At 35.1% G+C, this 27,623-nt stretch overlaps 1 protein-coding gene across 3 annotated transcripts in view; it reads left to right on the forward strand.

Moving 5' to 3' along the window:
* Positions 1-27,388, forward strand: part of LOC148649503 (low-density lipoprotein receptor-related protein 1B-like) — a 469,917-nt gene extending 442,529 nt beyond the window's left edge. For 2 of the 3 annotated variants that reach the window (XM_088606292.1, XM_088606295.1), the window contains 13 exons: positions 25-141; positions 1,409-1,582; positions 3,418-3,543; positions 4,090-4,254; positions 11,103-11,264; positions 13,521-13,695; positions 14,331-14,435; positions 16,697-16,810; positions 18,266-18,342; positions 18,918-19,008; positions 19,121-19,271; positions 21,098-21,169; positions 24,978-27,388. In XM_088606292.1, the coding sequence (XP_088462418.1) occupies positions 25-141; positions 1,409-1,582; positions 3,418-3,543; positions 4,090-4,254; positions 11,103-11,264; positions 13,521-13,695; positions 14,331-14,435; positions 16,697-16,810; positions 18,266-18,342; positions 18,918-19,008; positions 19,121-19,271; positions 21,098-21,169; positions 24,978-25,118 (1,670 nt within the window). In that variant the 3' untranslated portion in view covers positions 25,119-27,388. The remainder of the gene's footprint in view (positions 1-24; positions 142-1,408; positions 1,583-3,417; positions 3,544-4,089; positions 4,255-11,102; positions 11,265-13,520; positions 13,696-14,330; positions 14,436-16,696; positions 16,811-18,265; positions 18,343-18,917; positions 19,009-19,120; positions 19,272-21,097; positions 21,170-24,977) is intronic. The other variant, XM_088606294.1, reaches the window with a different exon arrangement.
* The last annotated feature ends 235 nt before the right edge of the window (positions 27,389-27,623 follow it).

Below are 27,623 nucleotides of genomic sequence, written 5' to 3' on the forward strand. Positions count from 1 at the left end.
TCTTTCCTCATTGCATCGTTGCAGGTCTTGCTATTGATTATTTCAACCAACGCCTGTATTGGGCTGACGCAGAGCTCTCTGTGATAGGAAGCGTACGTTTTGATGGATCTGATTCCCTGCTTGTCATTGGCATCACACATGGTAAACTTCAAGATTGTTTTATATACTGTATACAGTATACAGCATCTTAAAAGAAACTAACTATCAAACAGGTCAGAAGGGACACGTGTCCTTATCTTAGTTGTAACCGTTCTTCTGTTTTTAGATTTGAAATTATTTAAGACAGACATTTGAAACAATATTCAGTGCTGCTTCTGAATTGATGCTGCTGTGTTTTATTCTTGTTCTTTTTAATTTTGTGTTGTATCATTACAGCCATTTTTTGACCATTCATCTCACAATGTGTTTTCTATAAAGGATAAGATGTTGCCTTTCTAGAGCAGTATGGCTTATCCAGTGTTCAGGGAAACAACAGTAGTGATATCAGTCCTCTGAATTCTCATGAATATTGAATATATTCAATCTCTCCACCTCAGAATAATATTCTTTCAGCCCCAATAGGTTTGATGCTCATATTGAGTTTGATACCTGGGCGTGCAGACTCCAGTCACTTATATTACACAAGTCTTTGTTATTGAGCGATAGGCTGAATTTTCAATGTCAGAATATTGACCTTCTTAAGACCAAGACACACAATTTGGTTCAGTGCTTTTTACCTGTCATAAACAATTGCCCTTTAGCTATCTGAAGAAACACATTTAGCGACAAATAATGAAAATGTCATTTTTACAAAAAAGACTCACGGTCATTTACTGAGCTTGTAACAAAATCCTCATTGTATTGACAGATGATGCTGTAAGGTCTTGCTCTCAGTATGGAATGTGGTTGGCACTTTAAACAACACAGTCTAAAGAAAAAAAAACTGCGGTATTTATTTTGAAGCTGATGAGATATTAATTTGCTTTGACAACTGCATTGATTAGTCTGCATTTTCTTTGGAGTCTTCTCAGCACAAGGAAACTGCTGCCTTAAAACTCACTTTCACTGTTATAGGCTGTGTACAGAAGATACAGAAAAAGCAGATGTAAAGCAGATTTAATAAGACACATGCACATTATGCACAAACATATTTTATTACTAAGCATTACCAGTTACCAATAAGTATTTAATTTGTTTTTAAATATTTTAAAAGTAACATCATTGCTTGGAAAGGGTTTGGTTTTCTTCCCTGCTTAGTAATAAGGTAAACAGCATTGTTCTCCTGATGGGTTATGTCTTTTGCAATTGAACCTTGTGAAATCTCTAGATGTAGATCCTGTTAATAATAGAAGAGCTCACTACATACATAAATAATGAAGCAGAAATGTTTACAGCATTATATTAACACTTGCTGCTTGTTTTGTTTTAGGTATTTTGCAGCCTCATAGAATTGATATATTTGAAGATTATATTTATGGAGCAGGACTGAAAAACAATGTTTTTAAAGTTCATAAGTATGGACACACTCCAGTGGAACACCTTGATCTAGGAGTAGAGAAAGCCACAAGTGTGCTGATTTCTCACCGCTACAAACAGCAAGATGGTGAGTGACCACGGTACACATCTATTTTGTCCACACTCCATGATAAAAAACATTCCTTTCCAACACAGAAGATCCATTCACATCTGTTTAATTTTTAAATTTATTTAAATTTATTGAAGTTAATCAGTTCTTGAAACAAAGTATAGCAAGTTGAAAAACAACAAGTGACTACAATTTTAGAACAGAAGGCCTTTTATCAGCAATTGAATTTCTTTTCATGTCTCTGTGATGAATCCAGCAAAATACCACACAATGCCATAATCATTAGTTTTGTGTTTTATTAATGAAAACTGTGTTTTAATTTGGAAATATGTGATCTTTGTTGCTATACTCTTCTTGAGATGGCAATGATGATGGTTATGATGATTGTTATTCAGTTGAAATGTACAGTATGAAAGGTATGGATTGAATTTAAATGCTATTTTAATGTTTGCTAATCTTCATTAAAATGCTCAGAAAATGTATTGCAAAATACATTTCTAACTGCTGAGCACTTGTTTTGTCATGGTAATTAGGACTGTAGTGGATAGGAGGACTCCAAATCCATTTTCAAAAATGAGAACTGAATGTGCCATGTGTCTGCTTGGCAAAAATAATAAATCCATTAATAGGAAGAAAACAAGCACCGTTGTTAGATAAACATTACTCCCTTCTTACATGAGGAATTAACTGTCTTCCTTCACAACCACCACACCTTACACAGAGAGTGAAGTAAGAGACAGACACTAGTGATCACCCCCTTTGCCTTTATCTTTCTTTTTCCCTTTTTTGTTTTGTTAAACCAAGCAGGAATTAACTGCCCCCTGGATAGAATGACTGGCTTCTTCTGGCCTGTTTTGTTTCACAGCCCAATTCTGTATATACTGTATAAGCCTCAGCCAGAGATGAAGTCTGACTCTTCCAAATATAAATCCCCCTTTCTAACTGGATGGAATATTTACACCTTCGCAGCTGTGTGCAACCAACAGCCCTTCAGATCCTGAAGTCTCTTATTTCATTGGTTGAACAGTTAGAGCTGCATGTGTGACATCGTCTGTAGTGTGTTTTTGACCTTCACTAACTGTCCAAGTTGGCGCCCATCATACTTGATGTAGCCAAAGGATATTTGGTTGTACTTCACCATACTGGTCTCAGTAGTCATATAGATTCTCATAAAATTTCTGTTTAGGTCTCAAAAGCAGCTCCACTTTTTTCTCTCTCTAGCTAATGGCCTGGGGCTATCAGAGTTGTTTGTTGTTCCTGTAGATTTGATGAAATCCTGGAATAAGTTTTGTTAGCAGGAGCACTCTAAAGGTAGTGGCCCGTTCTAGAATTCCCCTTGCTTTATTAGTCAAAGAAACAGTCCTCAAAAACAAATGATATACAAGAGAAACAAGAATGATGTTTATGCTATCTTAGACCCTGCACTGCCAGTAACACTCTAAAAGTGTCTATATATACTGTATACTGTATATACTATAAAGAATAAAAGAAACAATCTTACTAATGTACTTCAACAAACTTTGTCTTTTTCTTACTCTAACCCAGATTGTTTAAATATTACTTACTGTTATTTGGCATATAGTTCCTCCTATATGTTTAAGACATGTCTTCTTTGAGTTTGAGTTCTATAGATTGCCCGAGGACTAAATTCAGATCTAAGAACTATTGGATTTTTTTAGTGTTGTAACTCAACTGTTCAGTGAATAATAATAATAATTATTATCTATTAGCAGAATTTAGTTTTCAGTGACTCTTTAGGCTGGTAACTGTAAAATGTACTGCAGGAATAAAACCTTTGTCTGAAATGCAATGCAAATGTGACTGCTCTTTTTATTTATTTTCTGTTCTTTTAGTAAGTAACCCATGCCTGAAGAGGAGCTGCGAGTTTCTGTGCTTGCTCAACCCCACTGGAGCCAGTTGCTTGTGCCCAGAGGGGAAATTTTTAATCAATGGATCTTGTGGCGATATAAATATTTCAGGTACATACTTCTAGTTTTTTTTACTCTGTACTACAGCCAATTCTGTTTCTTTCTTTTGTCTTTCTTCAGTCTATTTTTAAAATTAAGACATGGATAAGAAAGACCTTATAATGAAATTGAGTGCCAGGGCTCACAGTGTGTACTGGGTGGCCAATGTACAGTAGTGCTCTTGCAGGTTTACAGGTACTCCTGCACACTGCTGGCAAGGGAGGGCATCATGGGATCATGCCTCACTGTAGAGCTAATGCAACAGCACTTATCAGAGCATGCTCAGGCTCATCGGCTACTCCAGCAATCATGATTGATAATAATCCATAGTAACCTGCTTTTCATTTTCAGTCACTTATTTGTACAGTGCAGTCAAAACTTCTCTAAAACTTAGATTAAACAGGCGTGTTTCAAAGTAAACACAGAATAAGATATTTCATCAATAAAGTAAGATTTCCTCTGAGTTCACAAATAGACTGGTCTAGAAATTCTACTGTACATATTGTATTACAGACTTGATCCCAGTGTTCACAATCTGATGCCTGTTTTTTTTTTCAGGAGAGCTGTGTAGACCTGCTTGTGAGAATGGAGGTCGATGTATAATCAATGAAAAGGGGGAAATGCGATGTTACTGTTGGCCAAATTTCTCTGGAGAGAGATGTGAAATCAATCATTGCAAAGACTACTGTCAGAATGGAGGAACATGTATGGGGTCTCCTTTAGGTGGGTACTTTACAGTGTTCATGTCTCAGCTCTCTAAGAAAATGTTATGACATTTCTGGCAGTCTTGAAAACCTGACAGAGGCACACCAGGCTAGAAGAAAAGTATATTAAAAGCTGTGAGATTTATACTTAAGCAATTCAGTTCTGACAGCTTGTGTTCAATGCTGGCTCGTTACTGATTCGTGTAAGTTTGCATTATATTTTCAGTTTTTAAGAAGAACAAGTGGAAAATCAAGGAGTACAATACAATTCACATTTCTGTCAGAAGGAAAACAATTCACTAATATGCCATACATCTAGACAGACATCTCAAAGAGCTAAATGTTAAAAGACAATATATTGTACCCTTTGCCAGTTTTCTGAAATTCTACCTTTTATTTGTTGTTTGATGATCAGTGCATCTTTGAGATTTTGATTGAACATGGTGAATGGTGAATTTTAATTAATAGGTTTTGCCTGCTGCAAAAGTGTGCTGTAAAGGTTTAGATACCAACTTCAAGATTTGCAGCAAGTCAAATGATACATGTTACATGAAGCATACCGAAAGGCAATTATGTGTACTATCACCAAGTCCCTAGATAATCAGGAAATGGCTTGATTCAGCAGAGCAGTGACCCATCTGGGGTGGTTAATTTTGATCATTCCATTTTACTGTGATTTTTCCTAAACACTAATTTAAAGGATATTTTTTTTTTTCGTGTGTTAATAAAGGCCGCTTTTGAATGAATGCTAGGTACATTGTAAATTTAATAAGCATAAATTAGCATTCTTTAATCTAGGTCAAGAAAATAAAAGCAGAGACATTATTTCAAGTTCAAAAACAACCAGATGTAAATGAAAACATCACTCTGGCATTGGGGCTTTAATTTGGACTGAATAGCCAGTGAAAGCTCTGGTTTAATAAAACCCTTAGTACAGAACAGTGAAGAGCCTCTAGCCCTAATCCTAACCCTGCACCTTTCAGTGTGGAAAACAAATGCACCAAAACTATGTGTTATGTGTTCAAAGTTGAAAATCAGATCGCTTGTCCTTTCAATATAATCACAACTTGTGTTCAGAATGTACAGCAGTCTGAACTAGAGGTGAAATAGTATATCCTAAATCACTCCAGAATCCAATATATAATAATGTGTATTTTTTAAATATAAATACAGTGTATATATATATATATTTTACAGTATATATAAACTGAATGTTTTTAACATATAGTACAATTTTATGTTGTCTAATTTAAATGAAAAACAATATAATGATACCAGTCTTTTTTTCTGGGAGTGGGTGCATTAATGTTTTTAAACAGTCTCTTCAGGATCCCTTAGTCAGATGGGTGTTTTGTATGTGAGATTTCTATATAGAGTAACAGACTTTGATAAATCCCAGAAAGGGCTCCTCTCAGAGGTATAGGCCTTTATCAGATGAACACCTTAGCCCCAGTACAGACATACTGTACAAATCAAAGAAGACGTATACTGTAATATCGATATACTGAATTTTAAGCAAACGCCTTTCTAAGTGTTTTCAGGTCTCTTGGCCTAATTTATCTGTCCTGGTTCAGCCTGATTAAACTATAAACTTAATTGTCACTATTGTGATAAGAAATGAAATGTTTTGTAAATGTTTTTGTTCTTAGATTGTTATTTTTCTTAGATTGTGTTTACTTTCTCTTTTTTTTTCTTTTTAACTTTTTTTTAAACTAGATTTGAAAGGCAAATCACTTTTTTTAAAACAAGTTTATGAACTTTACATACTGGAAGGAGCTTAGGTACAGTATTTTACTGTAGGTGGTTTGAGCATGAATCTTGTAAGTGTCCAGGGTTCAGTTCCTGTCTAGTCCCAAGAGGGAAGGGAGCTGGCCCAGCATTTAATCCCTGTCTATTCCCACCGCACAAGTATAAACCCAATTGCCTTATAAACTGGTAGAATATATGGCAATGATGACCACAGACACATGTGTATGTACAGTATGTGTAAATCCCTTTGCAAATTTATCAGGTATTTTAAAAATGTTTTAACTTCAAGTTTAGTAATGTTTTTAGGACACATTTTTCAGAACACATTTTTCATCTATATGTTTATCTATATCTATATTTAGATTTCAACTGAGAGCTTTTTGGATCTCAAAAGTGATATTTTCTTTCCCATGTTGCCTGGTAGTACTGTAGCCAAACTCAGTTCATATGAGCTAATCTCAGAGTCTGTTTAGCAGACAGAAGGACCAATCCTTATGCAGATGTAACAAAATCGAAGCCAGGAATTCAAAATTATGGGTTTTAACACACAGAAAAATATCCTTGACCACAGTGAGAAATCCAACAGTGAAATTAGTATTCTTCCAAAGTCATTAAACAGTAAATAATGTTCAGCAACTGAACTGAAAGGTTTTCTTAAATTAGAAGGAAGATGACAGAACGGGCAATGATGCTGAGAAAAGAACTTTCAGAAGATGTGGCAATGAATCTTACGTAGTGTAGTGACAGGTTCATTCTGAATGACAGGGGTATGATCTTGTGATTTATAGCAAGGACTGACAATAGATGCATGCACATGCATGTACAGTAAGCAGGAGAACATGCTGTGGACCAAGAAGTAAATGAAGAAACCTTCTAGGTCTTGGTACTTTGTAGTCTACACTGTGATGTAAAGGACATTTTCCAATAATTCTGTTCTGGGAAAACAGTTTTGGAGAAACCCAGATGAAACTCAGCACTTTGAAAGCTTTGGAAGACTTTGGGAACTACAAAGATTGTGTCTTCATATGGCAAATGGTTTGGTAATCTGGCAGGTCAACACTCACCTTCATAGAAGAATGCAGAAGAACAGAAGAATAGTGAAAGCCCAGCCAAAGGCATGCTGCCAGTGTTTTCAACTAGAAAGCCTGATATATATTCATGTGATTTCCAGGTAGATGGAGAACACTGTCACACAGCATGAATCGCTTCAGCAAGGAAAGAAGATCAAGCCATTCTCTCATTAGCACAGGCATTTCAAAGCCTGAATTTAAATGGAACACCTAGACTGTATGTGTTTACAAAACGGAAAAGGTATTCTAGCATCTGTTCAAGACCTGAAGAGAACACTGGCACAAAAAAGAAGATAATTATTACATTTGACATTATTTTTGACTTCTTGCCAGGAGAGAACAAAATGTTTCAATGATCTGAATTAAACAAGTGTTATTTATTTGTGTAAGTTATTTTATTTTGTAATATTTTAATAAAAATAAATATTAACATTTAATAACAATATTATTGTTGTATATAATTATTATTATATATTATAATAATATTTTAAGTGATTGATGAATGGATGTTTGAATGATTCAAATAAGTTATTCCAGTTTCATTTTGTATTTTCCATACAGTAGCTTTATTCTGACTTCCAGAAAGATATTTCAGAATATTTACACATTGAGTTGTGGTCAGGTTGAATTGTTCAAAAACTGTATTATAGTGATGTGCACTATAGATGTAAGTTAACAAGAATAGCAGTTTGTACTTTTATACAAGATTGTGCTTTCCCTTATTTATACAATACTGTACATAACTTTTCCCTTTGAGAAAAACTTGAGAAATTGAGAAAATTAGATGCTGTTATCTGTTATTGTCCCAGCTGCTGGGCAGACAGTGCCTATTATCTTTGAAGCTTTATGGCTGAATGCATTTTCATAAAGGGGTAGCCTTGGTGCATTGAACACATTTCCTTTGGCCAGATATATGCCTTTAAATAAGAAAGAATCTGTGCATTCAATATCATGCCTTCTCAGTGGTGGTTCCACCACTAACCAGATTTCTCATCAAACTGTTTTAGTCAGAAAACACAGCTGTGCACATAAATCTTACAATATTATGTGTCATCAACTATGACCCTTTTTTTCGGTCGAGATTGTATGCATCAATCAAAGTAGGTATTCCTTAAAAAATAAAAGTGTAGTGTGCGTTCAGTCATTCAGATTGAAACATGAATAACTTAAACTGGTAAAGTTCTCTAAAGAACTATACACATACTGTATAATGCACAAAAGTATTCACCCCTTCCAGTAATGCCCCAATTTATTGAATTGCAAATGATGTTGTGTATTTACATTTTTTTTTTAAATTAAAACGTTAATGCTCAAACTAAACATTTTGAGTCATAGTGACGGGGACTCTAAACTGTAAAAAGGAGCTGTCCTTTAGATAAGATGTAAAACCGAGGCTCTGACTCTCTGTGGTCATTAAAAATCCCAGGGTGTTTCTCGAGAAGAGTAGGGGTGTTACCCCGGAGTCCTGGCAGAATTTCCCCCTGGCCTTTACCAATCATGGCCTCCTAATAATCCCCATCTTTGAATTGGGTTCATCACTCTGTTCTCCTTCCCACTGAGAGCTGGTGTGTGGGGAGTGTACTGGTGCACTCTGGCTGCCATCACATCATCCAGGTGTGGCTGCACACTGGTGGTGGTGGAGGGGATCCCCATTACCTGAAAAGTGCTTTGAGTGGAGCATCCAGAAAAGCACTATATAAGTGTAAAGAATTATATTATTATTATTATTATTATTATTATTATTATTATTATTATTATTATTATGATTAACTCTTCTGCCAATTTTTAATTAGTACAAAGCTATTAGTCATTCTAGAAATAGTCATAGTGCATTAAACATGTTAAATGTTTATCAAAGTTTAATAAAAATGTTGATGTACCCACTAATTACAAATTTAAACCCAGTACTTGATGGTGGCTGTTTACTAGAGGATTGTTACTTGTACGTACCAAACAAAACCCACAACTGACACCAGCTGTTATTTGTGATTCACTGGTGAAGTGAGGGTTTTACATAATTGAGGTGTGTGTTGTATTCCTGAGTAATTTATATTCAGTGCTATACAGTCAGAATAACTTTGCAGGTCCATTTGTATAATTATTCAGAAGAGCTCTTCCAAATATGTGGAAAAAGAACAAGGTATACTATACAAAGCTCCTAAGTTGTTGTTTTTTTTCTCTCAATACAAATCATGTTTTTAATTTCACTCGTAGGTGCAGCATTTCTCACAGATTCTGATGAAATATGCAGCGCACTGCAGAACAAAACATTCTTCTGAATATACAGAGAAATAAATAAAAAATATTGTTCATCAGTACTGTAAAAACTAGTTTTATGAAGTACAATATATAGTCAAATATCAAACGTTTATGAAGAAATCTTTGAGACTTGCAAGGTTAGGGTTTTTCTTCTTAAAATGGAGAAAAAAACAAGGCGCTACTGTGTATCTCGGAAATGAGAGCGGCACTAACGAACGAGGTGGGTTTCATCGTTTGTGCTGTTTGTAAGGGGGCAACTTCACGGAGCTAAACTAGCGTCGTTCACAAATGGTAAAAACCTTACACTGGCCGCGGCCCCCCACCCCCAAAGCCTGCACCTCTGTGTCATGTTTTTAAAATATATATATTTCATTCTCCGCTCGCAGTTTGATTAAATTGAGTTTCATCTCATTTATCCCTGCAGAAAAGTAGCGACAGGTGTTTATTCGTGTTGAGCAGGCTCAACTCAAAACTGTCGAAAGAAGCTAAGGAAAACGTGACAATACCGCTCTGTTTATTCATTTCATCTCGTCTGTTCCAGTACAAACATGACAATACAAGGAACATAACTCATTCATTCACTTTCACTAAAAAGGTAAACATTGCAATACCTCACAGCTTTGTACTTTGTCTTTCCGTGTACAAAATACATCGCAGGTAAACGAGTAATTCATCCATTGAAATGGGATGACGAAAGAAAAGCTGTATGCCAAAGCTTTGAACCTAAAATACAAGCAGTATGAATCTAAAGCAGCCTAATGAAATTTTGTTTTTGCACAAAATATGAGCTCTCCGCTTTGATAGGTCAGAACATGAAACGTCACCATTCCACGAGGAACAAGGGGTAACAGTGAATAATTATCAGGAAAAAGTGCTACTAGAGTTAAATTGTGCCATTTCCAAACAATGTCTTAGTTACCAAGATTGTCTTGATGGATCTGCAGTTATAGCCATTTCTAAACGCAGTATAACTACTCTAAGGCTGCAGCTGCTCTAAGATATGAAGCCAAATTAGTTAACATTTTAGTTGCTGAATCTTTGATTAATCCAATATGCTGAATGCTGAAGCAGTTTAAACGTCAGTCATGTTCTGTAGAAATAGTTAAAATAATTTTAAACTTACCAGTTGTTGTAGGGGGCTATGCCATTTTGTGACTATACAGTACATTTAAAAAATAATTCTGCATTGTTAAATTATTAACATCATCCTTAATATTGCCCTATCATTACTGTGTAAACCAGACCACCTGAGATATCTATTTAAGCAAAATGCTAGTGGTTTCTTTTGAACCTCATAAACAATTAATAGAAAGATGTAGCGATGGCAACCACATGAGGTGCAGGGATAAAGCAAATAATGTATTACTTGGAACTGAAAAATGACTCATTATTACAATAGATTGCATTGCTCATTATTAGAATTATGCTTTACTGTCTAATGTATAGGATCTATGACTTGTCTGGCTTGTACTGTATGTCTGAAATCAGGGGTAAAGTTTCATTATCGCTGTCTATGTACGAAAAATGGTACAATAGCCTGTTTTTGTAGTTCATTTCTTGAAAGAAGTCAGGGAAACAGGTTAAACAAAACGGGCTGGGTAGCTTCTTCCAGATCCCACAACGTGTTGGGTCAAGAAGTGGCTTCTGTTCTCGGTTTTAAACGCCCTTCCACGCGGTTTCTGTTGGTGCCCTCTGGTTCGTGTTTCACTGTTCATTCTGAGTACTTCTCTATTTATTCTGAATGTTTCACCATTCATTCTGAAGTGTCCCTAATTTTTTCTTTCCGAAGGGAAGCCAACCTGCCGATGTGCTCTGGGCTTCACGGGGCCACGCTGTGAGAGACGAGTCTGTGATAAGTACTGTGTGAACGGCGGCACTTGCGTTGTAAGTGCAGGGAACCAGCCAGTGTGCCGGTGCCCCCCGGAGTACACCGGAGATCGCTGCACGTATCGTAAGTGTCGTTTTACACCCGTGGCAAGGGTGCTGTTTGTGTATTTGCCAGTTCTATGTTCATTGATTGATGACCCAGATTGCCAAATGGCCTGAGAAAGAAGCTGTCTTCCCAACAAATGTTTGTTTCTGACATTTTTTTTTCCAGGATGTTTGTCCATTAGGTTTTCCCTTATTTGTAAAACTTTTGGTTTATAACAGGATGTCAATGGAAACTATTTCATAGGCAAGAATTTTCAAAACAAAATCCATTAACAAACTGTGATAAAGTTGGCTTTAGCCAGGGAGTACTGTAATTTAAATGACAAATTAAGAATTAATTTAAATAACAGTGCTTTGCAGTCTAGCTCAAAGATCACATTAATAGAAAAGGTGGCATTTTAGTGGTGTACGAAACAATATCAACTCTAGTTAACCTGACTCAGTTATGCATTTAATATTGTTAAGCACTCTGTGGGACTATGTTCTATTTTATTACCATTTTTCTGGTGTTTTGGAGTTCAATACAAGCTGCTCTTTCCTCCAGTTATAATAATTAATAATAACATTTATAATAATTAATGAAAATGATCAACTTAAGCCAATGTCAGTTTTTCTGTCAAGGAAATGCATAACAAAATGCAGTGTTTCTTTGCTGTAGAAAAGAGAAAACTTTATTTAAAAGGAGAGGCCCTAAATGTTCTTGGGATTTGTGATCTGTGGATAGTATTGTTCTGTTTTAATTTATATTATTGTGCACACTGGGGGAACGAAACATCTTGCTCATTCAATGTAACAAAGATACACAAACTTCCGTTTTTAATTAGTCGTGAAATCCAACATTTCTGCAGCATGCATTATTCATTCGCAGCTGGACACACATAAACATCCAACACAATTTCATGATGCTTGCGCTCATCCAAATGCAATCAACCCAAAAGGACTACTTCGTTAGAATTCTGAAATAATTAACAAATAGGATTTCAGTATGCCAGATGACATAGACGATTTAGGCACAGTATCACTGAATCCTGCTCACCAGTCCTAATATTCTTTAACAAAATATTGTAAACACAATTTGGACTTTTCTTTGAAGTGGATGCAGAAGAAATACCTTTTGTTGTATTTAACCAAATCACTTATTAGGATAATATACAGCATCATATCATGAAGACACTACCTTTCGTACATTTTCCACTAATTATTCAGTTTTTTCCATTCTTGTAACCAGTGCTCAAAGTGAGAAGGAAACACATTCAGTTGTCTTCTTACCCTGTCATTGCTTTGTTGTGTTAATACCTCTTTAGTGGTGGTAAGAAGCCATGCACTTTTGAGATAATAAGATAAGTGGAATCTGGATAACACTTTATTTGAATGTTGCTACTGTATTTAATGGCATAATAATCTCCTCATAACCGCTACACAAGACGTTATAATCACAAGAAAGTGCTTTACAGGGACATGTGCAGATGACATAACATGTGCATAAGAGGTCATGGCATTTGTTTAGTATCATTTCTAGCACTTCATCTGATGCTTGTACCCTCTAAAAAGTGTCACAATTGTTTTTCTATAACCTGCATATACTGTTTCTAACATGTCAGTACACTCCTTTCCCGTGGTTTAATGCTTGGATAACCTGTGCTAATCTGCAAGAGTATACTGTACATCATTAGCTCACTGACCAGACATTGCCACCAGGAAAAAGTGTTATTTAGCCGTGTTTCTCATTATTCTCTGCCTTTATTTTCTCTGTGAGTAAATCAGATGTATTCTGATCTATTCTGGCTTTTTGTCTGTGCTGCATTTAACATTTTAAATAATTCAAATGAAATGGATAAATTTATTTGTTGGGTGAAGTATACTTTTGAGTGACATTACTACAGTAGGTGTGATCTTTTTAGCAATGAAGAATGAAAATAGTAGAGTTTGTATTAAAATACATACATAGCAGTCTTTGTTTTCTAACTGTAATAGCTATTAATTTCTTATAAAATCAAGATAGATCAATAATATGTTTCAAATAATTTTGGAAGACAGTTAGACTTGCAAAGCATGTACATAAGAACATCTGTTTAAATCTTATCTATTTTAAAAAAATATTTCAGCCAGAGGGTTTTTTCTCTATCTCAGAGTGCTCAGAGCTCTTTTATTAGCATGTGAATAATTAAGTGTAATTACTCCATATTAAGTGATGTACATAATTCTGATTATATCCATCCCCTTACAGCTGTGTAATTCAATTCATTAATTGATCGATTTATTTATTTATTGGCAGATATTTGCCACCACTACTGTGTGAATTCCCATGCCTGTACAATATCAAGCTCCGGGCTGGTGGAGTGCGTGTGTCCACCTCGTTACGAAGGGTCAAAGTGTGAGCTGGACAAGTGCCTGAGGTGCCAGGGGGGCCAGTGTTTAATTGACCACAGCACTGGAGATGTGGCTTGCAAGTAAGTGCTCAAGGACCGTTCAGGCTGTTGCAGACTTAATCTGAGTTTTCTTTACGGTTAATTTAAACTTTTAAACTAACATGTCTAGTTCAAAGTCTTCAAAAAACACTTCTGTCCAATCAGCTTGCAGCATGTAAGGCCAAAGCATTAAGAAGTAAGATTTCTTAGCACATAGAGGCTTAAATTTACTGCCTCCGTGTGCAACAAACTGTCGGAAATCGATTGGTCTGGCTAGATTGCTGTCTGAAGGCATATATTACTGCACATCAGTCAGCCTGCTGCAATAAAGAGCAAAATAAAACAGAGCAATGGGAGGAAATACTCCTTTTTCTGTGAAGTATGAGGTATTTAAGGAAAGAAGATTAGCAAGGCTCCTTTCAGCACATCAATTAGTTAATTGGTTGGTTGGTTTCAGGACATAACTGTACGCTCACATAATAACTCTTTGTTTTAGACACGAAGCACCCAGAAATATACTGTAGCTATGGACCAGTACATTACCTTTCATAATATTTAATATTCAAAGGACAAAAGCAACAGAGGAAATTAGTTTTTCTATCTTTATATTTCATCGCCCCACACAGCACATTTACTCTCTAAAGGGAGCTTACTGTGTCTTGCCTTTTATCTTACAGCTGCACCACTGGGAGAATTGCATCTAGCTGCCAGTTGTGTGATGGGTACTGTTACAATGGTGGCACCTGCCAGTTGGATTCAGAAACTAACATGCCTTTTTGTCAGTAAGTAATTATTTAGTGCATTTTGAACATTTTAGGTTCCCTTGTGCTAGCTCTTTAAATTTATCTTATTGTTTTGTAACTCTGAAACACAGAGTACGTAAAATAAGTACGTGAAGTATACAGTATGTCTCCCAGCTGAGGAAACATCAGCTGTTGGGCTGGACGACATGCAAGGCCTGCTGGAGATATAGAAGGATAAACGTTAAAAGGATTATCCTTTTAATTAAGCTCAATATCCAAAGGGTTGTGACTTGATTGGCTCTCACAGTGTGAAACGTGCTGAAGAAAGCCGCTGATGAGCAGAGGTTATACAGCCTGGAGGAGCCGGAGATGTCCTGTGTGGAGGAGTGGTCACATATCCCTCATGAGAAGCTGAAGAACCTATTAAGAGGCTACATACTGTAGGAAGCGCCCCAGTAAAATCATTAAAACTAAAGAAGAGTTTACAAAATATTGATTTCGGGGATATGAAGAAAAGTGAATGTCACGCAGTTAAAAGACAAACAGCTATTTCTGAATGATATTGAATTTACAAATACTTTACAACATGGAAAGTCACACAAGATTAGTGATGCATAAAATGCTTTGGAGCACCATTAAAACTGCTAACTGTTAAATTATATTATGAGTGTATGAAGTGAGGGTTAATTGCATCACATACCTACAGTATGCCCTAAATTTTTTCTGCAAAAAAAAGTATTCTCCCTTACTTCTGAAAAATGTGAAAATTGTATGTTTGTCGCTGTAAAAGCCTTATTCAAAAATAACAAATAAAAAAAACAGGAAAAAATGTCATAGGAGCCATCTCGACGACTGATCTCTGGTTTGGTTAACAGACTTACAAAGTAATGTTGAATCTGAAACATTTAGACTGTGTCTCACATAAGAAGATTTTAAGTCTCTACTTTTTCTGAATCAGAATATATATATATTAAAATGTGTTCTTATGAGGAAGACATTTTCTTATACCCTTTTATCTTATATAATACTGAAAATGGAAGCTTAAAGTTACAGACTATTTTTTCCTTTAAAAATGCTCTACTTTGTCAGAGGATGACCTGTCATATTCCAGTTCTCTGTCATAGGAGCAGCTCTGTTCTCCATTCTTCCTCTTTATCCTGAATCATTTATTAAATTGTTGAAAGCAGACATGGAAATGCTTTTTGCTGAACCTGATTTATTTTTACATGCAACATTTCAGCGGAAAAATAAAGTTTCAAAGAAGTCTCCATCATGTTTTTTTAGACAATGTCTAATACACTACACTTTTTGTCAAGGGAATCTTTTAATTAACATCCCAAAAATTGTTTGGCACTTTGCAACTTGTTTTTGTTAATTATTTACTTGCAGAGTAAAATTGAAATTGTTTTTGCATTTAATTAATTCCATATACCTAAAACACTTTGGCAAGTATGTAAAAAAAGGCCAACAATACATTTGGTGGCTAGACAGCTTTTAACATACAAAGAAATTGATATGAAAAATGATGGGGTCTTAAAAATGAAATGGTATAAGAAACTCAATAAAACAGAAGCTAGGTTGACGCTGATTGATCCAGAGCTTGGTAAATGTCATCACATTCAGTAGTCACTCTTATCATGGCTCATCTGGGCATCATGCTTACCAGCTGCTCCAGAAGGAAGACCCATCACTGAACATTACATGCAGGCTTCAGAGTGGTCACACAGAGGAAGAGCAATCAAGCTGTTCTTGTATGGTGTATATTCAGAGCTTGAAATTGTTGCCTGCAAGAACTTGTGTTTTACAGATAAGGATTGAAATGATGTTGGGCAAGATAATTTTTTTTGAGTTTACGAATTTAAGAAATAGTGGTATTTCTCAAGACAGACAAGAGTCTGCTTTATAATTTGTCCACTAGTCCTGCCTCAAATAGTAAACTGTTGAACAACAACCTTTCAAATGAGCAGGTTTAATGTGCCTTTAATTGAGTGCAATAGGTATTTTCTGCCAACCAGATAAGAAATTCATTTTAGCAATCCCCTAGAGAAGAAAAATACTTCACAATCTGAAGATTTGTAAATATATTTGTGTTTTAATTGACCTGTTTTGCCTGTTTAAAGTGTGATTATAATTGCATTTATACAGCTATGTTCTTTGCATTCTGTGTCCTCCTTCCAAAAATGCGTTCATTTTTTAAAATTGATTTTCAAATTTATGCATTTGTTTAAAGACAGAAACAAAGGCATGTGTATTAAATTGTATTGTATTCTGACTAGTCACATTTTACTGAACTTCTGCAGCTGCACAGCAGGGTTCAAAAGTCAGCGCTGTGATGAGAAAGTGAACCCTTGTGATTACTACTGTCAGAATGAGGGGATTTGCACATTAACTGCGTTTAACGAACCCAGATGCAAGTAGGTTACAGCCTTAAACTAAAACACACTCACCGTTTCATCAAAACATTGTCAACATTGCTTCACTTCTGCGGTGACGCAGGCGCTCCTCCATTTACTCTTCACATGTCCGAAGCTGAAAAACATCAGCATCTCATTAAACTCTGGATATCTGCAATTGTGGGTTTGTGGTATGAATGATGATGTTGCCGTGGTCTGTATGTGTGTTTATGAGTGTTTATAACGTGTGATTCCAGCTTTATTTCTGGTCACTTTTCTTTGCATGATATAAAATTGCACTGCAGCAAAGTACATGTAAATAACACTAAAGCAGGCAGCATATCTTATCACCTGATCTTGCATACCCACAGCACTGCCTCTTCACCTGGCACTGTTTTGTACACTCAGTGTTCTCTACATTTTCAGCATTATTAGACAGGAGTACATCTTAAATGCAGAACATATGCATTGTACTGTATATTCATTTTACTTCAATAATAGGACAAAAGATGAATGTTGATTTATTTGAAAATAGTTGGGCACATCCTGCATCCTCTCACATACACTGATTTTTAGCATTTGTTAGGAAGCTATTTGTAAAAAGTTATTTTTTAAATGCAGAAAATATATAAAAAATTAAAACATGTTTGAAAATATGATATATATGTATATGTATTTCAGTATCCTTGGAAGAAAACAAATTTGAATTCATTTAACATTTTAATTACCAATTAACTCTATTAAGTACATTTCTAAAATAAGTATCCGAAATTTTATTAAATAGTTGTTCTTAACTCACTTGTTATTATTGTTGTCTTGTTATGTTGGAAGGGAAAGTTGTCCAACATGAAGCTGTGCCTTAAGGCACTCAACTTTGAATATTTTATCCAAACTAAACAATCCTGGTTGAGGCGTTTTCAGTGAAACAGCATTGTTACTCTACTGTTCTACACATCAATATTTCAGGGCTGTTTCCACTTTACAGTTGTAATTCATTTAAATACCAATAACTGGATCCATTTCCTATTCTATTGAGTTTACTTACTTTAATTTAATCAACATCCAGTTGCCGTTGTCTTGATTCATGCTTTTCTGTCATGCCAGTTTTGAACAGAGAGAATAACTCACCTTCCACAGTTCTAATTAGGGTAGTGTTTTATTGTTTCTGGATTGTTACCAAACAAAATCTGATGACACCTGTATTGTGTAAGTGTTAGGACTGAAGATGCATGATGTAATTTACTCTGGCTTCAATGTGCATTGTAAATGTTTATCTCAGCATTGTGTTGAAGCATTCTGTATGGGATACAGGGCTAATACAAACCCACCACTGTGTCTTCCTTTTCGTAACAGTTAGCTATCTAATCATTAATGCATGCTTCAAATTTCAGCAGGATGTCACTGCTCTCCTTAGTGGGTTAGGCTGTAAAACAGCTGGTGCCCATTAATTATACCCTCTTAATTGCCTTCTTTTAGGTGTTCAGCCAACTGGTCAGGCACACAATGTGAGAGGCCAGCTCCCAAAAGCAGCCGGTCTGACAATGCCAGTGGGAGTAAGTACCTCAGAGCAACATTCACAACTGCTGTTTTATGATATAATTTGAATTATTCCATTTTGTGAAGTAATATTTTTATATAAAAAGGAGAGAAGGCTTTCAAACCTTTGTTATATACAGTACGTACGTACACTGATAATGTAAAGCTTTTGTAGTTGTCCTATTTTAAGCCTGAGGTTTTACATCCTCATCAAGTCTTATTGTCTTCCCTTGCTCTAATACAGGGCTCGTGACAAAACATTTGAGATTTCAAGTGCTGTTGGTAGTGATTGCGTACTTCAGAGATGGTGAATGCAGATTATGTGAGGTAGAGAGGAATTGCTTTACCAATTGAATTAAGAAGGAACTTATGCAGGACAGATTTTACTAGCCCAGCATGGAATTTAGCCAGTAGTAGTTCTGAGTTAATGTTGGGAAAAAATGCCGAACAATTCCTCAATTTATCTGTATAGTGTCATTCCACAGTGTTTTCAAAGAAAGCTGTAAACAAAGAAAAATGAAACACAAGAAACTAATGTCTCCATGACTAATTGTTTTACTGTACCTGTGTGTTTTGTTTTCAACCATTGCAGGAAGTATAGCCATCATTGTGCCTCTCATCCTTCTGGTTATACTAATAACCACAGTTGTAGCCGGTGTTCTCATTTGCAAAAGAAGGCAACGGTAAGAATCTATATACAGTCTATTAATTCTGTTTAAAAAGCTCAAATATGCAACAGTATTTTTTATTATTTGTGTTTAAAACTACCAATAAACCTTCTCTTGCATATTCAAGGGGGAAAAGAGTTCAGAGGCAGCCCATGTCAAATGGTGGGATTAACGTTGAGATCGGAAACCCATCTTACAACTTGTATGAAGTGGATCATGAAAATCACGAAGATGCTGGAGGTCTCCTGCGTCCAAACTTCACGCTCGACCCTCACAAGGTCAGTGAGTCATTGTGTTATTCCTGAGGCTTCTCAATAGTTACAGTAGCCGACAAACATTTCTGCTATGGGAATGCAGTGTAGTGGTGTGACTTATGTGTCAAATGCATTACACATTCTGAAATTACACAGTGAAGCAAAAAACACAGTGTAAGATGAAATATAGACAACCACACCAATATAAGGTGCTTGATTTGAATTCAGCTTGTGGGAACAGTGAAAAATGTCAAGAAAAAATGCTAAATTACAGATCTCTTACAACAGAGAGTAGCAGTCCAGTGCTGGTGATAACGGCTCATAGGCAGTAGAGACACATTTTAAGATCCACAAGTCTATTATCTCTGTATACTAATTTTTGGAAGGCAGACCAATTCCAATTCAACTCCATTTTTAACTGGTACAACACCCTTCATAAGGGTTTCTTTAGAGGAAATTCATTTTTTATAATTGTTGATCCGTACAGGTGCATCAAAGTCATATTCATTCCCCAAAAATATAATCTGAAAAGCAAAAAAGCTTTGTCTTTGTATCTAAGTATACAATTCCTGTAAATGCTTTGTTAATTAAAGACAACTGTAATATATACCATCCTGAAGAATATTATATCTTGCTATTTTAAAGTATGCTTGGAAGGATTTATGCTAGAACACAAGATGGTGGATTTAGTTAATAACTAGAGTGACACATGGTTAGCAGCAAGCTTATTGTGGGGCAACTGGAATCCACAATCAACCTCTAGGTAAGTGGAATCTGATCTGAAGTAGGAGGACGAGCTGAAGGCACAACCAGCAAGTATCTAATTTCTGAAGGGCATAACAAATTGAGAGAAGAGACGGATACACGTTTTAAGTCTGATTTTGCACGATTAGTCATGGGGCATATTTAAATATTGTACTGGGTATTTAAATATTGTTGTGGGTATTCCGTGTTACCTAAATGGGGCATTGAATATGAAATTAACTTTCAAGCACCAAATAGGAAGGCATAGAATGCAAACTTTATTCAGTCAAACTGTTTCATAAAACAGTGGCCTAACACAGCATGAAATTTGAACGAATATATTAATTAATTGTGTGAACTTCTTGCATCTATTTCTTTTAATACTTTGTGATGTCTTAATAATGCTTTCTCTGTTTTTTATGTAATGCTTCTTAAAAAATTACACTTGCCAAAAAAATACATTTGTCTGGCAACTTTTATTTTGTAGCTTTGATTGTTGTTTTTTTTTCTTTCTTCCAAAGTACCATTATTGTTTATTAAGGCTCTGCTTTTCAAGTAGAGATTTGTAGAATGCATAATGTAGCAAAAACACCAAATATCTCATCATTTTTTGGCATCTGGGAACCTTTTTTTATAAAAAAAGAAGAATGCATTTCTTCAAAATGTAATTTGCTTGCATAGTGATTTTCAAGACAGCAAAATGTTTTATTTATAAAATCACTTTACTACAAAAATTAAATACTTTGAAATAGTTATTCAGAATCTTAAAGCTGATTAGAATTGATAGCAATACCATATATTAAATTATTGTACAGTATTGTAATGGCTTGCTTAAAAACTTAAATATGTGTAACTAAAAAATGAGTCGATTTCTTTAAATACCTGAGACTGAACATCATCAAATGGAATACGTAAAATAAATATAACATATTCAAAATATATAAAATAAATACAACATACACAGTTGTTTCTTTGTTTCATCACTCTGAAGATTATAGTGCTTTTGTGGTCTTTCAACATATTTTACAACATCTGGGTCCGTTTGACATACAGTTCAGTACGTTCAGGGCTGTTTGTGGTAACAGGTGAGTCCCTGTGTGTTTTAGGGCTGGTGTGTGAGGTCCAGTCCCAGAAGCCTTCCTGTCCACACTGTCCCGAAGGAGATAATCCCCGGACAGGTGAATTCAACTAATTCCTTTCAAACAGTGTATTTTTCAGAATATCTCAGTTGTGCCACTAGTATGGGTTGTTCTTACTGTATGTACGGTTATGCTCGATTATCTACTGTATAGGCGTGGATTGAAGAATTTGCCAAGTTATTAGTGTACAGATGATGATTATCTATAAGCTTCAGGCTTACTGTATATCAGATGAGTGAATTAATCAATGTTTAAGACAATCATTATTAAAGAAAATAAGAACACAAAGGAAGAGTACTAAAATCTTCCCCTTACTTTGCCTGTCTCAAAAGACAGAGATATGTAGCCAGTGTTTCTTGAAAGTTTGTGAACCCCTGCTGTAGTTTTTTAAATATTACATTTTTACTATGAAATCCTTGTTTAATCAAAACTAGTCCTTTTGTTTTCTATTTGTGGAAACGGTTGATATCCACAAATTCTATGTATTGTTTAGAAATGCATTCTATGTTATTGTTATAGAAAAAGAATAGTTAGGTAAGAATTTGTGCTTATGCAAAAGTAAATGAAGCTCATTCAATGAGGTACAATAAGTATGACCAGGTGTTAAAATAATTTGGTTTCAAATTAACCCATCAAAGTGCCAGTCACCAGGACATGTTTGGGCGGCTCTCTACTGTATAAAAGTAAGAAACCTAATCAATTTAACCACATACTGTAGGTTAGTATAACACAACATGCCATGATATAAAGAGACCTCAAGAAGAGTGTTTTAAGAGGGCTATAAAACCATAACAAAATGTTTCAGAGTTGATCAATCTACTGTAAGACAAATATTCTACAAATGAAGAAAATATAAGACCAAGGTGACTCTACCTAGATGTGAATGTCCTTCAAAACAGTCGCAAGGAAGCTCCTACAGGATGTCTAAAAGACCATAGGACCACATTCAAGGATCTCCAGGACTCTCCTGCTGCAGCTGACGTCAACGTTCAAACCTCAACAACATGACGCAAGCTGAGAGGATAGAGGGTGAGAGTGTAGCCGGGAGGAAAAGAACATCCCTGCTCATCTTAAGTTTGCAAAAAAATCTGGATGATCCTGTAGATTTTTGGAAAAATGTTCTCTGGACGGATGTGTCTAATCTTTTTGGCCACAGGAAAAAATGCAATGTTTGGCAAAAACCTACCACCACAATGACCTCATCCCCTCTGCCAAGCGTGGTGGCAGGAGACTGCCAATGGTATGGGGCCCATTGACCTGGATGACTCACTATCATTGAGGGAACTACAAGTTCAGACCAAAATATTCTGGAGGAGAATGTCCCTCTGTCCATGAATTGAAGCTTAGCTGAAAGAAGGATCCTCCAGTATGACGATGACCCTAAATATTCTAGCAAATCTACTAAAGAATGGGTTAAGAGGAAGGAAATTTGTATTTTGAAAAGGCCACGTCAAAGTCTAGATCTCAAACCAAGAATGCTGTGGCAAGACCGGAAGGAGGTTTTCATCCAAGACAACAAACAAAACAGGAGCAGCTGAAGCAGTATTGTAAGGAAGAATGGGCAAAACTTCTTGAATGCGGATGTGAGAGATGAATTAGTAACTATAGGAAATATTTGGTTGCTATCATACAGTCTAAAGGATGTGCCACTGCTTATTGAATTGCACGCAGGGATCTTTGTGTTTCTGTTAAATAAATGTTTTATTTAATAATTAAACTATATATTTAATAATTAAACTATATATATTTGTACGTGTGCCCATAATTCAGGTTATCTTAAATATTGCAGTTCAGATTAAATATTTTTTTAAATATAATTTGTCTGAAAGATGAAGGATTCAGATATTTTTAAGCAGCACTGTAAAACAAGGATTTGTGTAAGCATGATTAAATTTTATAAAGCATGCAGTGCAGTGTTCTTTATATTAAAATTAGCTGAAGCATTTTAATGTATAAATCTGTAAAAATCCTTTATAAAAAGGGTAGAGTGACACTTTCTAGAGAAATTAGCTGACTTCATATTTAAAACATAAGTGAATTTAACATATATTTTTTTTCATATAATGTTTTGATAGACACTCAATATGTTAGATGCATTAGTTAGTTCAGTTAGTATGTATTTTTATTGCTGATTAAATTTATAATTAAATCTAAGATTCCTCCATTCCGATTGGCTGACATTTCCATTAATGCATTATCTGTTACTTCCAAACAAAGTACTTGTAAATATATTCAGTAGAATAATTAATTGTAATGTAGTTTCTACATCAGTGAATTATTTTTTTTCTTAGTCAAAGCTTGTGTAAGTAAAATAATTTACTGCAGTTTCTATTAACCAAGGGGCAGTACATATCTCTCAGTACATAACTCGAGCATTACACTTATTATAGAAAATACGTTCTACTAAAACATTGTGCTAATGGTGCAACTGAGACATATTAAGTGTACAGTGAGCATAGTTTGAGGGTTCTCTGGCATGTTTTATGGTTGCCCTGTGTTTATTTACATGTGGTCTAACAGAATGTCACAGTGTTTCTGAATGCTTGATCCTTCTGTTTGTCCCTTGGCAGTCTGCTTTACCTGATGAGACTTGTGGCAAAATGCATGACATATCTGCAGTGTATAATATTTTTTTGAAAATGCTCTAATTAATTAAAAACAAAATTAACTTCTTTTATGAGGAATGAGTAGGCACTGCCTATACCTAGTATACCAAAAGACAGGTAATGAATGTTGCCCCAAGTTCACTCTGCATTCAATCTCTTGAAAGCAGCTGGGAGACTTATATTATCTATAAATCAAAGCCTTGCAATTTATAATACCACAGAGGTAATGAAGTGTGTTAGTTTAGATTTAAAACCGTTAGCTGTTGTAAAGCAATAGTGATTGGACATTGCAAGTGACTGATCGCTAAGGAGAGACTTTTGAGAGATTTTATCAGCATTTGTCTAACACTGGGGTGGGTGTTGAAGGAAATATTTCAATTTCTAGGTATGAATAGAAGACTGTAACTGATTCTTTCAATTTTATTGTTAAGTTTGAGAGTTGATCCTTTACTCTGTGTTTTAGGTAATTGTCCTTTGGAAGCTCAGAGAGTGAGCTACTATAGCACTGAGTGGGCATCAGTGACCATTATACTGTATGTGTGAATCTCACATGCACTTTGTGATTTCATATTTGACCAATGCAATGAGGAAAAGTAAAGGCAGTATGGGTTACAGATGCAATTTTCATCGTGTCAGGGTAACATGTACAAACCTGTATTAAAAGTTAATGTGAGGAAGTGCCTTATTTGGTAGGACATTTTGCTAGTAATACAGCGCAGGATTCGATTTCACTGTTGTGCCCTGATTCACCAATTTGTCCAGCCAGTGTGGAGAGGCGACCATCATGAGGTGCACCTGCAGGAAGATTAGACACGGCTGGAATTTTATTTTCTTAAAACTGCATTACAATATTTTCTCTATGCTACCCACATTTGTCATACATTTTTAGAAGCATATGAACAAACATCACAGACAAAGAGAATTGCTTTTGAGGAGCTTTATTAATCAGCAATCATTACCAGTGTCATAAATAACAGCTGTGATCACTCATTGGGCCTGTAATATAGTTACCTCTGCTTGTTTAGAGGGTGTGTGATTACCTTTGCGGATGATGAAGTTCTTCTCACATCTTGTAAAAATACTGGCGATGAATTGTAATAAAGTATTTACTTTGTGTGCATGAGTTGATGTTACCAAAAATGTAAAGTTAAACATTTCATAAGAATGTTAATTCTCTTAATTCATTTAAGATTTTGGAAATCTTTTTGTTTTGCGCTAACCTGGGAATTGTGCTGTTGCAGCCTACGAACTACTCCAACCCAATGTACTCAAATCTGTACCTTGATGGGCCAAACTGTCGGAAACCAGTGCTCAGCATCGACGAGAGAAGAGAGCTCCTCCCAAAGAAGCTAGAGGGCGCTATACGGGAAACAGCGGCATAGCCTGATCTCACCCCCCTTCTTTTATACAATCTGTAGAAATGTAAAAAAAAACTAAAAGAGGAAAAAAACTTTTCTATGTTCTTATCAGGTTCTGATAATCTTTTCTGTTTTTTTCCCCATCAGCATTACCCCTTTGTTTCATTTTCGTGCTGAAAACTATTGAATTAACCATTTGTACGTTTTTTATGAATAATATCAAACTGCACTATATAATATAAAACAAAGCTGCTGATTTGCAAACACCATTAACACAATTAATTGATGATCCGTCAGGATGGTGTAATATATATATTATTTTGAAATATATGTTGCTTTTTCAGTATACAGTATCAATACCAAGCCATGTCTTAAATGTAAAAAGACATGCTTTTTATTTAGCCTTATTAAGCCCAAGCATAATATGTTCATCAGGAGTTTCCTTTTAGTTTATACTTTTCTACATTATGTGCATTTTGGTTGCCTTTGTCACTTTGTTTCTTCACTTCCAGCAAAGAAACTTTATGATGGAATTTTGCTTTTTGGAGTTTTTTCTCTCTGTGATGTTATGGCAGTCACCACTCAAATAATGTATACGGTTTCCTGATTGTGTTTTCTTCTATTGTTTGTTTGTAACTACATTTTTATTTTTCAGAAAATATAACTTTTATGAAAACATAATACTATCCAGGTTTGTGGCAGCTTTTTTCCCCTCTTTATTTATGAAAACTACAGTAAATATCAGATTGTTCATGTGTATACATTCTTGTTAATACTTCCTTTCAGATACATTACATATTTTTTAATATATACAGTATACCCATATCAATGCCTATTTAATTTAATTCTGATGTCATTAATCAATACTTGGATTTCAAAACACTTTTGATATCTGAATATCATACAGCTGCCCCTCACACAATTTATAAAACTATACTGTGAAGTTTACAAACATGAGGGATGCTTTGGAGTGATAAAATCCCTTGTAAATTTTTCAGACAGACTATTGGATAGCCAGCCCCAGTATAACCCCTTTTTTCTAGCAAAATTGTTACAAGGCTAAGCAAACTGGGGGAGAGAGAAGAAAATAATCTTTATTAACATGTTAGTTTCATAAGCATACATGCTTTTCTAAAAGGCTGCAATGGCAATGAACTATTCTCTGATATTCGGATCGTTTAGATAGATTACAGACTGTACAAAAATGGATACATTTAAACTACAGAAAGGTTTAACAGGATGTCTAGTAAATCTAAATATAGGATCCTTTGCTAGTTTATTGAAAGACCACAAATCCAGGTGTTGCTATTGGACACAAAGGAGCTTGGATCACTAGTAAGTCTTATCCAGAAAGGCATTCCAATTGTATTTGATCTGCAGTAACTGCTGTTTTACCTACATACTGTGCACCTATATATAGGCCACACACAGAAACTACTTTTTAAAATGACCTTGTTTTATTTAGATTGCTAATTATGATTTTTGTGTCCCTGTATGCTTTAGGGACCCATGTATGAACTGTAAGCAAGTAGCAGGCCAAATTTAAATCTTTGTAACTTCTTTTTTATAGAACCTACAGAGTACAAAATATAATTGTCTGATTATAATGCCATTCTGCAAATGTACTAAATATTACAATGTGGGATTTACATATCTAATTTGTTCCATTGTGTTTTTATTTGTTAAGCGGCCTGTTTTGTCTTCTATTTTTCCCTTCATTAGCGAGTTCTGCTTTTCACAACACAAGGGGGCAGCACTTATATATATATGTCTATAGAGAGATAGGAGAAAAGTCAATTAATGTCCCCAAAATCATCAATAAAACCGTAAATGCATTGTCATTTCAAATAACTTTAATTGTTCTTCTAGTCAAGTATATGTCTCTCTTTTCATACTATAAAACAAACGGCAGTCAGTCGTAAATGAAAAGGGCTTTTTATGTTTATTGTTCATTTGAAATATTTGTACTATACGCAGTGGAACAGTTAGTCTTGTACCCCTGTATCATAATAACCTAAGAGGGTGAGAGACTTCTGGTTTTATAAAGGATGTGCCAATTTTCTATGACCTTCCAGTGGCCTTCACTGAATTAAATTCCTATGCTATTCATGTAATTCTGCTTGTTCTCTGTGTCTCTACACACTTAAGGTAAAGTATTTATACAAAATATTTTGTTTTAGACATTATACTTGTTTTCCACGTTTGTGAAAATGAACTGCTGGAATACTTTATAAACATGATATTGTTCATACTTATGTATTTAAATGAAGTGATTGATAAATATTTACATTTAAGCATTCTGGATTTTATCGGATGTCTTGAAACTATGGTCTGACTGTTTTTTGACTTACAGAAGTGATCATGTTAACTGCCTTCTTGTGAAAAAATATAGATTTATTAAGACATTTTTTAACAAATGCACATATAATTAAAGTACATGAAGGCATGTTTAAGCATACCGCTGGCATTGCTTCAGAGTGCTTAAAACAAGTGAGTACTGTGAAAGAATTTTAAAAACACCATACATGC

Source organism: Lepisosteus platostomus, chromosome 14, assembly GCF_059453375.1.
Source record: "Lepisosteus platostomus isolate fLepPlt1 chromosome 14, fLepPlt1.hap1, whole genome shotgun sequence".
Lineage (NCBI taxonomy): Eukaryota > Metazoa > Chordata > Actinopteri > Semionotiformes > Lepisosteidae > Lepisosteus > Lepisosteus platostomus.